Source organism: Mangifera indica, chromosome 6, assembly GCF_011075055.1.
Source record: "Mangifera indica cultivar Alphonso chromosome 6, CATAS_Mindica_2.1, whole genome shotgun sequence".
Taxonomy (NCBI): Eukaryota; Viridiplantae; Streptophyta; class Magnoliopsida; order Sapindales; family Anacardiaceae; genus Mangifera; species Mangifera indica.
Genome location: NC_058142.1, coordinates 10,380,605 through 10,395,805, shown reverse-complemented (window position 1 = coordinate 10,395,805; position 15,201 = coordinate 10,380,605). Strand labels below are relative to the sequence as shown.

The window sequence follows — 15,201 nt, the reverse complement described above, 5'->3', positions numbered from 1 at the left end:
TTTCATGGATTGTATTTCATTTTCCATAGCTTTCATCCACATGTTTATACTTGAGCTTTTAATTGCTTTAGGGAATGAAACTGGATCAGTCATATCTCTAATATCATACTTATTTTCAGCCAAATAAACATAGATGTATGAAATGACAGCCCTTATTTCTCTTATTGATCTCTTAAGGGATACCTCAACTATAGGATCTTGAGTTATATTTTCAGGAATTTCAGTTTGTGGTCTAGGGGTTTCTTAAGCTTTAGTTGTTTCTCTTTGCACAGGATCATTTATCCCTGAGGAAGGAAACAGAGGGAATGTTACAAACTTTTCATGATCTTTGACAGGGAACCAACAATAACAGGAATCTCAACGGATACTGAAGCATCATGAACATCAAGTTCAAGGAACTTAGTAGTTTGAGACTCAATTATCCTTATGTTATGAGAAAGACAGTAGAACCTTTATCCTTTAGAATGAGATGGGTATCTAACAAAGTAACACCTAATAAAGTGAGGATCAAGTTTTTTTTCAGTAGGATTATAAATCTTAACCTCAGTAGGGCAATTCCAAACTTGAAAATGGTTAAAACTGGGTTTTCCACTAGTCTATAACTTAAAAGGAGTTTTGGGAACTGACTTACTAGGAACTCTATTCAGAATGTATAAGGTCGTTTGATTAACTCTCCCCAAAAGTATTCAAGCAAATTAGTCCTACTCATCATGCTCCTTACCATTTCCAGAAGTGTGCGGTTACATCTTTAAGCCATACCATTTTGATCAAAACTCCCAAGCATGGTGTATTGAGCAATAATACCATATTCTTGTAAGTACTTGGTAAACTGACCCATATGTTAACCTAAATTTCCATGTCTTCTATAGTACTCACCCTCTCAGCTAAATCTTACAACCTTAATAACTTTCTCCAATTGTTTTTCCACTTCAATTCTAAAGACTTTAAATTTCTCCAAAGCATTAGATTTTTCTTTAATCAAATAAAGGAAACCATAACGAAAGAAGTCATCAATAAAAATGATAAAATATTGACAACCATAAATTGTAATAGACTAAGGCCCACTAATATCAATGTGAATTAATTCCAATAAATCTAAACTATAAGTTGCCCTATTCTTTTTAGTCTTGGTTAATTTTCCTTTAATGCAATCAACATAAGCTTCTAGATTTTCATAATTTAATGAAGAAAGAATATTATATGTTATTAGTCTTTCAGTCCTCTCTTTAGAGATATGTCAAAGCTTTTTATACCACATAAGAAAGATTTTTCATTAATCAAAGATTTTTTTCCCACATTATTTTCAACATTCATGGTAGTAGGAGTATTAGTTGGGGCTAAACACACAATATAATCCATTGTTTATAACACATTCACTAACAACTTTAGAATTTAAAGATAATGCAACTGAAAATTTTTCAAACTTAAAATAAAATCCACACTTATCCAAAGTCGAAACTGAAATCAAATTCATTCTAAATGAAGGTACATAGAATGTATTATTTAAAACTAACTCAAAACCACTTTTCAACCTAAAGCAAACAACTTTTATATATTCAACTTTAACTTCTACATGGTTTCTAACTCTAAGTGTCTTCTCAACCTCATTTGATCTCCTTTTGCTTTTGAACCCCTCTCTTTTCTAACCAAGACTTATATTTCATGCAATTCTTCTTCATATAGCCTTTTTCTTGCAAAGGAAGCACTTACCAGGATCTTTCTCCTCTATCGCATTTGTATTTTTCTGATCTTGACCATGCCTTTTATTTCAATTATTTTTAGGAGCAATAGGATTAAACTTGCCTTTCTTATATTTTTTTCTTACTATGATCATCCTTAAAATGAGAGACAAAAATAACTACATCACTCTTTTCCCTCTGCATTTTACACTCCTCAGCAATACACTTAGTAATCAGGCTATCTAAGTTCCCGGTTTCTTTTGTGGTGTTATAAGATGTATTGAGCTAGGAAATGGTTTGAGATAGGGTGGCCAAGGCATGATGAATAATAAACTCATCAGGTAAGGAGATCTTATGATTATTGAGTTTGTCTCGAATATGAACAAGCTTCAATATATAGTCTCTAACATCCCTAGATTCTATGTCTCTCACATTAATCAACTCAATAACAAAAGATGAAGCTTCAACATTATTGGAGATTTGAAATTGTTTACCTACAGCAGTGAAGAATTCCTTAGCAGTCTCATCAACCGGTAGCCCACTGAGAAGATGTTCAGCCACAGTCTTTTTCATAACCATCATACATAAATGATTTGACCTCTCCCACTTAGCAAATAAATCTTTCTCTTCAATGGTACTCATATAAGTAGTATCAGTTGGCTTATCTTGAACAAGTGTCATATCCTAATCACCCATAGTCATAGCAAACTCAATATTTTGCTTCTATTGCTTGAAATTGCTTCTGGTCAAGACCTCAATAGTAGCATTGCTATTATTCACAGAAATGGAGACTAAAAAAAGATAATGTAACAAATTAAAACCATGAGCAATTAAAGTAACTTTAAATAAAACAATGAAACTTGATAAGCTATACCTTATAGGGATTCCTCAAGCATCATCATCAACTTACCTTTGGGCAGAGAAAATGACATGCAATAAGGGTCCCAAACACAAGGTTATATATATAAACTTTACGAGGACCTTTTATAGCATATGATGTTCAAAAATAATATCAACTTTGGACAAATATATTTTCTAGATCACAATTCATCCTTTTCTTGATAGGGTAACGACTTTATGAGGACTTTCAAAACATATGATGTTTGAAAATAATATCACCTTTGGGCATATATATTTTCTAGATTATAGTTCATCTTCCAATTTATGAGATCGGTTGATTTTTGTAATTAACCTTATGTTTCCTTTATATTTAATACATACAATAACCACCTTTGGGCAAGAAATTATATGCATTAAAATTATTGAATGTATTATTCTTGAAGGTAACATTTTGTAAGCCTCAAAATATGTTGTGTTGGTAATCGATATTTTGAAAACTCACAAATTATTCCCTTATACAAAATTATGTTGCTCTAATTTAAGATTTCATGAGACCTAATATCGTATGATCTCTAACAATTTTTTCCTAAGTTTGTTGCATCTAATTTTGTGAACAATTGTTGATAAATTTTACCTAGAATATTTGAATTTTAACAATTTAAACCCTTAAGAGAGTAAAACATGCCAACACAGTAAGCAAAAAGTATTACACTTGTCACCATGATCCAAGGAAAACATTTCATGTGCTCCATGTGTCGCCGAACGAATGACAAGTCATCAGGAACTTTCATGTGCTTAGACATGCTTTCACGAGTTATCACTAGCCCAAACGCGCTTTCACGTGCCAAGATGTGCATTCATGCGCTCTAACACATCTTCATGGCACATGGATTTATGTGCACGATACTTGATTCGCTTAGGTTGGGTTGGCCCATATACAGCTCAGGTCAAACATCCTGATTTGACCAAATTTGGTCAAATAGGTTATTTGATCCTACTAGTCGGGTAATCAGGTTAGGAAATCCCGAGTTCAACCTACGATCAATAGAAACCCTAATTACCGATTTTCTTGATTTTGTCCGTCTGATTCCACCACAACCGACCACCGGTTTGATCCCCAACTGCAATAAAATTATTTTCTGTTAAGATTCTAGCATCAAGAAAGATGTTGGCAACAGAATTTGGTCGTTATTACATGACAGCAACCAAAACTGGAAAAATGGAAATTTTGACATGGGGAGAGATCGTCGACAACTTTTAGTCACGAGAAACTTCGTCAAGGTTGCCACAGCTAACGACCGTAGCAAATATGGCGATATCGTTGCCAACATGCACTATTACTGATTAACTAGGGTTTATTCTATACATATATATTTTAATCAAAATAATAATAATTAAACAAAAATAGTAATAATCATAATAAATCCTAAACTGAATTTAAAAACAACCTTAATTTCAATTTTTATAAAATCTAGATTCTATATCTATTTTGATCCGGTTTTGATACCATATAAAAGCTTTAATTCTGAATATAACTTAATATGAACATATATAAAATATAGAATACTGAATTTCTATATTAAATTGAATATAGAATTAATAGTTGGGATATAAAAAAATTGTTTGAGTCATATCTCTGAAATCAAAGATCTTTGAAACCACCTGAAACTTGAAAATACATTATGACAGATCATCCTCCAAAAATCTTCCTACGACGGCTTTGAATGGGTAAACGTATCAAAATTAGTCTTTGGAGTGAGGACTTAGTTTATTTATAAGAAATTATCTAGACCCTCCCATTAAAGGTCCAATAACCGAAGGCTCACACTAAACCGTCTACCCAAACCGATAACTTTTAAGTGTATCAAACATGTCTTTATTGATCATTCAAGCACATCTGTAAACTGATATTAGATTATCTAATTAAACAGTTTTATAAAAACAAAATATAATTAATGTTAGCACATATAGAAATTTTCTAGCAATCAGGAGAGGAAACAGATGCCGCAAAGAAACCTTTAATAAGAGAAAATGAAAGAATGTTATCTTTATTACAAGGAAGAAGGGGAGCTTGCAATAAATATTGCCTCCAAAGTTTATTGCCCTCCCCATCTTCATTTAGCACATTCTCATTTTCATTTATTCTTCATCTAATTCATTCACATATTTTAGCTAGAGTTTATTTCACGTGGAGAAAAAACCACCCTTTATAACAAGATACATACTTAAACACAAATTGAAATATCATAAATACAAATTAATTTGTTAATTATAGGAACGCTAAGTGACTATTTTCAACCCAGACTTTAATGAAATGATTGTTTCCAATCTTTAAGCTTGAAAAATTCATTTATTTACCTATAACCTGTTTCCATTAATAAAACTGGCACATGGAAAGGTTGTCATTTTTTTTTAAAAAAGAAAAGTCTTTAATTCCAAAGCCTCTAAACCTTCCTTTCTCAATCCCCTCAATATCATTACTATTAACATCATTTGGGCTCCAAATCAAACTGGTTCGAATTCAAAAGTCAGTTTAGTTTAGTTTGGTTATATTCAAATCAAGAGGTTTTGTTCATTTTAAAATCGAACCAAACTTAAGTTAGAGAAAATTGACTTATGGTTTGATTTAAATTATGTTAAACAATTATTAAAACGATATGTTTTATCCATTATTAGATAAAACAACATTGTTTTATTAATAACTTATAAATTCAAATCGTGAATCCGAAATACAAATTTGAGCAATAGATTCAAACCATAAACTTAAGCAAAACTTGAATCATGCTATAGCCAAATTATTTTCATTCGAACTGAACTTGAACCATCTTTAATCTTCGCTTGACAAACTCAAATCTAACTATTTTCTATTTGAGTCAAATTTGAGCCCAAAAGTGTTTAAAGATTGCCCCCAAAGTCCATTGCCTTCCCTATCTTCATTTAATACATTCTTATTTCCATCTAATCTTCATTCAATGCATTCACATCTTTTGGCCAAAGTTTATTTCACGTGGCAGAAAAACCACCCTTTATAATAATATATATATATATATATATACATATATATATAAAATAGCCTTAAACACAAAATGAAATATCATAAATACAAATTAATTTGTTAATTATAGGAATGCTAAATGGCTATTTTCAACCCAAACTTTGATGAAATGATGTTTCCAATCTTTTAAATTTGAAAAATTAATTTATTTACCTATGTCCTGCTTCCATTAATAAACTAGCACATGAAAAGGTTGTCATTTTGTTTTAAAAAAAAAGTCTTTAATCTCTATCCAAAGCCTCTAAACCTTTCTTTCTTTATCCCCTCGATGTCATTACTATCAACATCATTAGCACTAGGGTTAGACTCAAATCAAAATAGTTTGGATTCAAAAATCAATTCAGTTTAGTTCAATTATATTCGAATCAAGAGGTTTGGTTTATTTTAAAATCAAACCAAACTTAACTTAGAGAGAATTGACTTATAGTTTGATTCAAATTATTTTAAATAATTGTCAAAATGACACTATTTTTTACTCATTATTAGATAAAATGATGTTGTTTTATTAATGAATCATAAATTCAAATCATAAATCTGAGCTACAAATTTAAGTCATGAATTTGAACCATAAACTTTAGCAAAACTTAAATCGAACTAAAGCCAAATTATTTTTATTCAAACAAAACTCGAACCATCCTTAATAATAGTTTGACAAAATTAAATCTAACTATTTTCTATTTGAGTCAAACTCGAGTCAAAAGGTGTTTGAGCTCAATTTGGATCCACCTCTAATTAGCACCATCACCATCTTCAACTCCTATTGCCCACAACCATTACCAACATCCTCTCATCTTTTTTTCCTTCAACCTTGTCAAGAGACCCAAGACCCACCCATTCCAAACAAACCCTACCCACATAAGTTTATTGTTGCTAACCTTACCCCAACTATATGTCAGAACGGTATGGCATGCCAACAGCCGGATCTCTATATCTTAGCACTCTCTCCATAAAGCCAACTACCCCGCCTCATCACACATTTACCACTTCTTCCTATTTCGCATCTCTTCAAACCCATTACACCAATCCACATAATGTCCAACCCTTACCCCCACCATAGTAGCGTTTGCGATAAAAAATAAAAAATGATTTTGGGATTTATTAATTAAGTTTTTTTGTTTATAGGATTCCAACTGATTACAGATCTTGCTATTGTTATAGTTTTGATTTTGATTTTCAATAAATTGTGTTGATATTGGGCATGGGCATGGCATTGGCTTAAGTGTCTTTGGTTTAAGTGGCTTGTTGACTCAAGAGGTTGATGGTGTAGCTTTAAACGATATTTGTGATTGTTAGGAGAGGAGTTTAGGTAGATAGGGCAAGAAACTTGCCCAGGGTGAATATGATTTGGTGTTTTTGTGTGTTTACTTTTATGTTTATGTTAATGGAGATGTGTTCGTGGCTGTGGTAAGGAACAATGATTAGTGTAAGTTGTTGGGTTGGGAAAGAAAATGAAAGGTGGAAAAGAGGTAAACTTATCTTCTTACTATTTCATGTAGAGGTTTTCATTAACGAAAATAAATGACCAATGATAAATAGATTTTTCAAATTTAAAGAATGAAAAATCATTGTTTCACCAAAGTTCATGTGAAAAATAGATATTTGACCTTTTAAGAAATATTAACTATCAAAATGCGGGTAGAAACTCATTTCCTAAACCAGAGGGTTTGATTAACAAAAGAATATTCGGGAGCTTTTTAGTGATCGCAGTTAAATACATATGGAGGCAATTAGGCACATTACCTAAACCAGAGGGTATGATCAAAACAAAAGAATATTCAGGAGCTTTTTAGTGATTGCAGTTAAATAAATTTGGAGGCAATGAGGCACATTACCTAAACCAGTGGGTATGATTCAAAACAAAAGAATATTCAGGAGCTTTTTAGTGATTGCAGTTAAATATATTTGGAGGCAATGAGGCACATTTCAAAAAAGAAACTAAAATTTGGGGGGCAAGACAGTTAGGTAAGGAAGAGTTAGTTTAGAAAGGTAGTTATATGATAACGGTCGTTCCTATTTTTTTGAAATAAAAATGTCTTTCCTCTTCTGTTGAAATGAAAATGGCGCCACCTGTTGCTTTTGTACGTATAGCAGTAGTAGGATGGGGATCAGCTTCAGCTGTTCTTCGTGAATTTCCAACCAACAGTCAGCCACCAAATCATCATCATCATCATCATAAATCCTTTTACACATCTCTCACTTCACTATACTTTCCTTATCCTCTTACTATACCTCGCCCCATACACTACAGTTGGACCTCTACTTTTCCATCGATTTCTCTCTCTCAAGTAAGTCCATCATTCATCATTTTGTTTGTTTCTTTATCTTTATGCACCCATGAATTGACTATCTTTTACCATGCACATAACTGGAAACGGGTTTGAATTTTTAATCTGATCACTTTGTTATTTCTGCATTCTTAATGTTGCACTTGAAAGCCCTGAGCTTACCATATCAAATGTGCTGATGCTTTGCTGCATTTAGAGTTGCTAAGTATATGATTTTGGTTGATCATTACAATGTTTTGCAAGTTTATAACAAGCTTCAATGATGTTCTAGCTTACTGATTATAGATCAAGATTAAAAAAATGATTTAATTTTTCTATTTAGATTTCCGACGTTAGATAAATGTGACAAGAACATGATGCATAAATAAGCAATTTGATCTTCACCGATATGCAATTTCTTGCAAATGTGGTTAAGCATTTCATTCAATTCTTTGGTATTTTTATTTTACCCCTGCATCTGAAGGGCATTGGTGTTAGGGGGAGAGAATGTTGCAAAATTACAAATATGATTTTAATATGAACTAGTTGATTTTTACTAAATGCTCACAAGAAGCATTTGATTTGGTGTGCCAGCTCCAGATTTTCAAGCTTAAATCATGGCTGGGGATCTGGAGAAACCATTGTTGGATCCTGAAAACTTCAACCGTGATGGAATTGATTTAGTAAGTTGTGTTATGAATTCACTACTGTTGCACATTTTGGATTTCACATTTTCTAGTACTAACCAAACTCTTAATTCAAATTTAACAGGAACATTTACCATTGAATGAAGTATTTGAACAACTAAGAACATCCGCAGGGGGACTTTCTTCTGAAGATGCTGAAGTGCGATTGCAGATTTTTGGTCCAAACAAGCTTGAAGAAAAGCCAGTAATAACAGTTTTAAATTTTTTGTGAAATCATTTTTAGTGTCTTGAACAAGTAGACAACTGGACCTTGAGTCACAGCTCTCTGCTCTTGACTGGAATTTATCTGCATGCACATGACAAGTTCAACAACAAATTCTGAACTGACCAAATGTAATGAAAAGTTATATTTGGAATGTTCACTTGTACTTATCTAGGCTGAAATTCAGACCATATGGCTAATTCATACCATAGAATCACTTTCTGTTTCTACCAAAAACTTCATCATTCACAAGGTTCAAGAAATTGAATTGTCTTCTAACTTCCATTACACATCCTCAACTTTTCTGATGCAGGAGAACAAGTTTCTGAAATTTCTCAGTTTTATGTGGAATCCTTTGTCATGGGTTATGGAAGCTGCAGCAGTGATGGCAATTGTCCTTGCCAATGGTGGAGTGAGTAGATTTACTTTTTTCGCTTTTCTCTGGTTCCATTGCTATTTAAAACTAAATCAATTATTTGGAAATGATATTTCAGGGAGAGGGTCCTGATTGGCAAGACTTTGTTGGGATTGTTTGTCTACTGATAATTAACTCAACAATTAGCTTTATAGAAGAAAATAATGCTGGAAATGCAGCAGCAGCCCTTATGGCTCGTTTAGCTCCAAAAACCAAGGTTTATCCCTTTCATTGATGCCCTCAACTATCAGAACAGAAACATTTGTAAACAGCAATAAAAACGAAATTAGTTCTCTAACAAAATTATGCTGCTCATTTCCTTATCAGAAAAAAAAAAAAAATCATTCCGCAAATGCAATTTTTATATCCACTGACGAAATTGTTTTTTATGCAGGTTCTCCGTGATGGGCAGTGGCAAGAGCAAGATGCAGCTATTTTGGTGCCAGGTGATATAATTAGCATAAAGCTTGGAGATATTATCCCTGCAGATGCTCGTCTTCTGGAAGGAGACCCACTTAAAATTGACCAGGCTAGTGCCTCTTACAAATGAAAAAAGAAATAAAAAATTTGATTTTCAATTTGTTTTTGTGTTATAATGTACTCCCTGCACTTTTATTAATCACATTTGGTTAGATGCATCTTTCTTGCTTATGTACTATTCAGTGAAAAAGTACTAAATTTGTTTGCACCATTTCTTAAGCAACTCCATACAATTCATGTACTGACAAAAAAAGTAAAAATTTGGGTGCAGTCAGCACTTACTGGAGAATCACTTCCTGTCACCAAGAGAACTGGTGATGAGGTTTATTCTGGTTCAACATGCAAGCATGGTGAAATTGAAGCTGTGGTGATTGCAACTGGTGTTCACTCTTTCTTCGGAAAAGCAGCACATCTAGTTGACTCAACAGAAGTTGTTGGACATTTCCAGCAGGTGACCCCAAATAGCCCCAACTTATCTCTTTCATGCTTCAATAAAAACTTTAATATCCGTCAGATGTTTTTACAAAATATTCTTGGGTATCAAAAATAATTGCTGAAAGTTCCTCAATTATTGCTGAGCCAGAAAACCTGGTTAGAGAATACTGTGATGTGATTATCTGGATATACTTGCCTGCAGGTGCTTACATCCATTGGGAACTTCTGCATTTGCTCTATAGCTGTGGGGATGATTCTAGAAATCATTGTCATGTTCCCAATACAGAAGCGCTCATACAGGGATGGAATCAACAACCTTCTTGTTCTCTTAATCGGAGGAATACCAATAGCTATGCCTACTGTGTTGTCTGTTACACTTGCAATTGGCTCTCATCGCCTTTCACAACAGGTGCAACTCATAAATATGTTCAACTTACCCTGCATATCAGACTAACATGGTCTATTTTGTCATTAGCTTTTTACTTTGCTGAAGTTGAAACCAAGGCAAACCCATGCTCAAACTTGTTATCACTCTGAACTAGAAGTTTTTTCTTCTTTTTGTTTTTAAAATTTTAAGGGTGCCATTACAAAAAGGATGACTGCAATTGAAGAAATGGCTGGCATGGATGTTCTCTGCAGTGATAAAACTGGAACGCTTACTTTGAATCGCCTCACTGTTGATCGAAACCTTATAGAGGTATGGCTACTGATTTCTTGTTGAAAGATCCATGGGAGAATCAATTCTTCACCTAGATTACTTTAATCTTCATTTCATATTTCAATCAAAAACTTTTTAATATTAAATAAAGGTTGTTATAATCTGTTTCATTCTTTCTAATTTTCCTCCAAAGGTTCTAAACTCTGAGATGTTGTTACTAATTTTCACTGTATCATAAGTTCAGATTAGCCTAAGATCAAACAAGTATCCTGCAGGTTTTCAATAAAGATGTGGACAGAGACATGATTGTTTTACTTGCAGCCAGAGCTGCAAGACTGGAGAACCAGGATGCTATTGACGCTGCCATTGTTAATATGCTTGCTGATCCAAAAGAGGTAAATCTGGAAGATAATCTACTTCAGCACCGAAGTTTCTTGGGTCTATTCTTTTTTTTTTTTAATTTTCCCTAGATGCTTATGCAAAAACTTTTCACCGCAGGCACGTGCAAACATTAAAGAAGTCCATTTTCTGCCATTCAATCCAGTGGATAAGCGTACTGCAATTACATATATTGATGCTGATGGTAATTGGTATCGGGCCAGCAAAGGAGCTCCTGAACAGGTCGATTAGAATTTGATACATCACATATCCTATTATCTTTCAAGTAACTTGTAAGAGATATTAAATGTTTTGCTTAACAGTTATTCTTTTCCTAAAATCAGATCCTAAATCTATGCCGAGAGAGAGAAGAGATTGCTGGAAAAGTGCATGCTATCATAGACAAATTTGCTGAAAGGGGCTTACGATCTCTTGGAGTTGCTTTACAGGTAGAACTTATTCAGTGTCTCACCTTGTTGATTGTATCAAGCAAATAGGAATAAATTTGAAATTTCTTTAATTACGCATCCATTGACTCTTTATTATACTCATTTACAGGAAGTTCCTGAAAAGAGTAAGGAGGGTCCTGGAGGTCCATGGACATTTTGTGGGTTGTTGCCCTTGTTTGATCCTCCTAGACATGATAGTGCTGAGACCATCCGTAGAGCTCTTAACCTTGGAGTTTGTGTTAAGATGATCACAGGTACATGCATTTTTTATGGTTAGAATTCTGTAAATTTCTAATATTTAATATATAGCTTTGTTTGGAACATCATCTGCTTCTCCATTGCAGTACTTTTTTTTTTCCCTTAACTGTCCAGTTGAAATTATATCATTTGTTTCTATCAACATGTTTGAAATTTAGACATACTTTGCTCCTCTCTGACAAAATCATACTTAAAAAATGATGTGTACTGCTAATTGAGATTAAGACTCTTATCATATCATCCTCTGCATCAAGTCAAATTGAAATTCTTTATTCTATGTGCTAATACAGGTGATCAGTTGGCAATTGCGAAGGAGACAGGTAGAAGACTTGGAATGGGTACAAACATGTACCCCTCTTCGTCATTGTTGGGTCGTGACAAAGATGAAAATGAAGCTCTTCCTGTGGATGAGCTCATTGAAAAGGCAGATGGTTTTGCTGGCGTATTTCCTGGTACATGAAACAGTTATAATAATTTGATTATGGGTGCATTCTAAATTATCTAGTCTTAATTTACTAATATTTGTCAAGTCACTGAACATTTCTCTAAGTAAGAAAATATGAACATTTCATGTTTCATAGTTTTTTCTGCTCATCTCCTGATAATGGTAATCCTGCTATGCTACTTTTAGAACACAAATATGAAATTGTAAAGATTCTACAAGAGAAGAAGCATGTAGTTGGAATGACTGGAGATGGTGTGAATGATGCACCTGCTCTAAAGAAAGCGGATATTGGAATAGCAGTTGCAGATTCTACTGACGCTGCAAGGAGTGCAGCTGACCTAGTCTTAACTGAGCCTGGCTTGAGTGTGATTGTCAGTGCTGTGTTGACTAGCAGGGCTATATTCCAAAGAATGAAGAATTATACGGTACATATCAATCTTTCTCTAAACACAAATTCAAGATTAAATCTATAGCAAACATAGGTCAATGGTATTCATGTAAAATAGCAATGAAATTCACACCAAGTATAATGTATGGACCTAGATTACTAGTTCATGAAAAACCACTTGATTGAATGATCCCAACTCTTGCAAATGTGTTACCATCTTTAGATATGTCAAATTTCTTAGTCTTAAATAGCAAAACATGTTAAAGTAAATATCAATGCAAGCTAATTTTTGGATGAGAGTATGCATTATATCTAATATTAAACAAGCCATAAGACATTTCGTTTTATAATGTATCATATCTTTTCGTATATCTTGCTTTTAAGCTGACTGAATTGAAAAACTGATTACCCCTCCTGAATATGCAGATTTATGCTGTCTCCATAACCATTCGTATTGTGGTAAGCAGGAGTTTACAAGTTCAACTATTTTGTTCATTTATGACCTTATGTGTCAAGCATAAGATTTATTGTATTTCAAGTTTGGAATTGGTTTTGTATCTGATTCTGTTGCAGCTTGGTTTCGTGCTTCTGGCTTTGATATGGGAATATGACTTTCCACCTTTCATGGTTTTGATCGTTGCAATATTGAATGACGGTAATTTTTCAATTCGTGGTGCCTTTTCTGTTTTTCTTAATTACCTCTTAAGTTAGAGCACAGATAAGAATATAGAATGAAAAAGATCTGCAAACACAAATTTGAAGTTAACTTCACTTATCCAGAGTAAAATTCAGGGTTCTGGTGGTTTATGTTCCCTTATCCTGTATTACTTTTCCTATCTCATCAATTTTTTTTATATATGCAAATAGGAACCATTATGACTATTTCCAAAGATCGGGTGAAGCCATCTCCAAGGCCTGACAGTTGGAAGCTCAATGAGATATTTGCAACTGGAATTGTCATCGGCACTTATCTCGCTTTGGTAACAGTCCTGTTTTACTGGGTTATAGTGGACACCACTTTCTTTGAGGTACCAAGTTTATTTAATCCTCATGTGAAGATTTTGTTTCTATAGATGTTGAAAAATTTATAGGTTGAGTGATATTCAACTATATATATTCGCATATTAACTGTATATGTTGCTGCAGAGCCACTTTCATGTAAGGTCAATCTCCAGCAATAGTGAGCAAGTGTCATCTGCTGTATATCTACAAGTGAGCATCATCAGCCAGGCTCTTATATTTGTTACACGAAGTCAGAGTTGGTCATTTGTAGAAAGGCCCGGTGTTCTCTTGATGTGTGCATTTGTGGTGGCTCAACTGGTATGCTTTTTACAGCAGCAGATCACTTTTTTTATATCCACTTCTTGTTCATATCTACTTGACACCAGGCTGTGTTTAAAATCCTTTGATAAATTTTTTATCCTTTAGGTTGCTACCTTAATTGCTGTCTACGCAAAAATTAGCTTTGCTTCAATCAGTGGAATTGGATGGGGATGGGCTGGAGTTATATGGTTATACAGCTTGATATTCTACATTCCACTGGACCTCATCAAGTTCACAGTTCGCTACGCCTTGAGTGGAGAGGCGTGGAATCTCTTATTTGATAGAAAGGTTTGTGGAGTGTTTCATAATTCTGGGTTTAACTTATTCATCTCATCAAGGATTAAGCATCAGCTTGAAAATGGTTTTCATGCTTCCTAACTGATTCTGTGCTTTTAAACAGACTGCTTTTACTTCTAAGAAAGATTACGGGAAGGAAGATAGAGCAGCTCAGTGGGTTCTTTCTCAGAGAAGCCTTCAAGGTTTAATGGCTTCAGAGGAGTTTAATGGCAAGCGATCTCGATCCTCTTTGATCGCTGAGCAAGCCAGGCGGCGTGCTGAAATAGCCAGGTAATTCTGACTTAAATTGTTCTCTAAGAACTTTCTTTGAAGGTTTGGATATGTTACATTTCTTATTAAATTATGTATTAAGAAATACGTGTAGCATGAAATCTAATTGTTAAAATGACTATTGAATTTGACAGACTGGGAGAGATTCACACTTTTAGAGGACATGTAGAATCAGTGGTGAGGCTAAAAAATCTGGACTTGAATGTCATTCAATCAGCTCATACAGTCTGAAGCCATGGTGTGCAGTTGTTTATTGTTCAGTTTTTTCAAGTATAATTTGCCAAAGTTATCAAAATTTTCTATCCAAGAGGGATTGGAAAGTGGCATTTGTAATTTATATAAGCAAGTTGTCAATTCTTTGGGGTCTGAAAGGTCAGGAATGCATATCTTTAGGCAACTTGGGTTAATAATTTTTGGTATTATCTAGTATCTTGAGGTATGAGAATTATTATTTTTTGCTGGTAGAGAGGCTTAGGTATAATTAGTGCAATCACAAAGTAATAAAGATTTTGAAACAGTTGAATTTTCTCTTTGGAATTTACTAATCTCCATTTGGTTTCTTTTTTCTTTGTAACCAAGTAAACACTCTTTTATCTGCTGCATTAAAGTTTCACTGTTTTACACAAAATGACCAGAATTTCTGCAATTACTTTAGCCA

The 15,201-nt window shown here is 33.7% G+C and overlaps 1 protein-coding gene across 4 annotated transcripts; it reads left to right on the top strand.

Annotated features, from left to right (window-relative positions):
- The first annotated feature begins 7,663 nt into the window (after positions 1-7,663).
- On the top strand, positions 7,664-15,080 carry LOC123218719 (ATPase 10, plasma membrane-type-like). 4 transcript variants are annotated; one of them, XM_044640300.1, is made up of 22 exons: positions 7,667-7,859; positions 8,433-8,521; positions 8,610-8,729; positions 9,061-9,159; positions 9,242-9,379; positions 9,557-9,691; positions 9,914-10,093; positions 10,280-10,486; positions 10,655-10,774; positions 11,011-11,130; positions 11,234-11,356; positions 11,458-11,562; positions 11,672-11,816; positions 12,111-12,272; positions 12,452-12,690; positions 13,080-13,112; positions 13,227-13,308; positions 13,521-13,681; positions 13,800-13,973; positions 14,082-14,264; positions 14,377-14,543; positions 14,678-15,080. In XM_044640300.1, the coding sequence occupies exons 2-22, from the start codon at positions 8,456-8,458 to the stop codon at positions 14,772-14,774; spliced, it is 2,856 nt and encodes a 951-aa protein (XP_044496235.1). In that variant the 5' UTR covers positions 7,667-7,859; positions 8,433-8,455; the 3' UTR covers positions 14,775-15,080. The 4 variants fall into 4 exon arrangements, with proteins under 4 accessions (XP_044496232.1, XP_044496235.1, XP_044496234.1 ...); XM_044640297.1 differs by having other exon boundaries at positions 7,664-7,859; positions 13,080-13,308; XM_044640299.1 differs by lacking the exon at positions 7,667-7,859 and adding an exon at positions 7,931-7,949 and having other exon boundaries at positions 13,080-13,308.
- Positions 15,081-15,201: the final 121 nt, after the last annotated feature.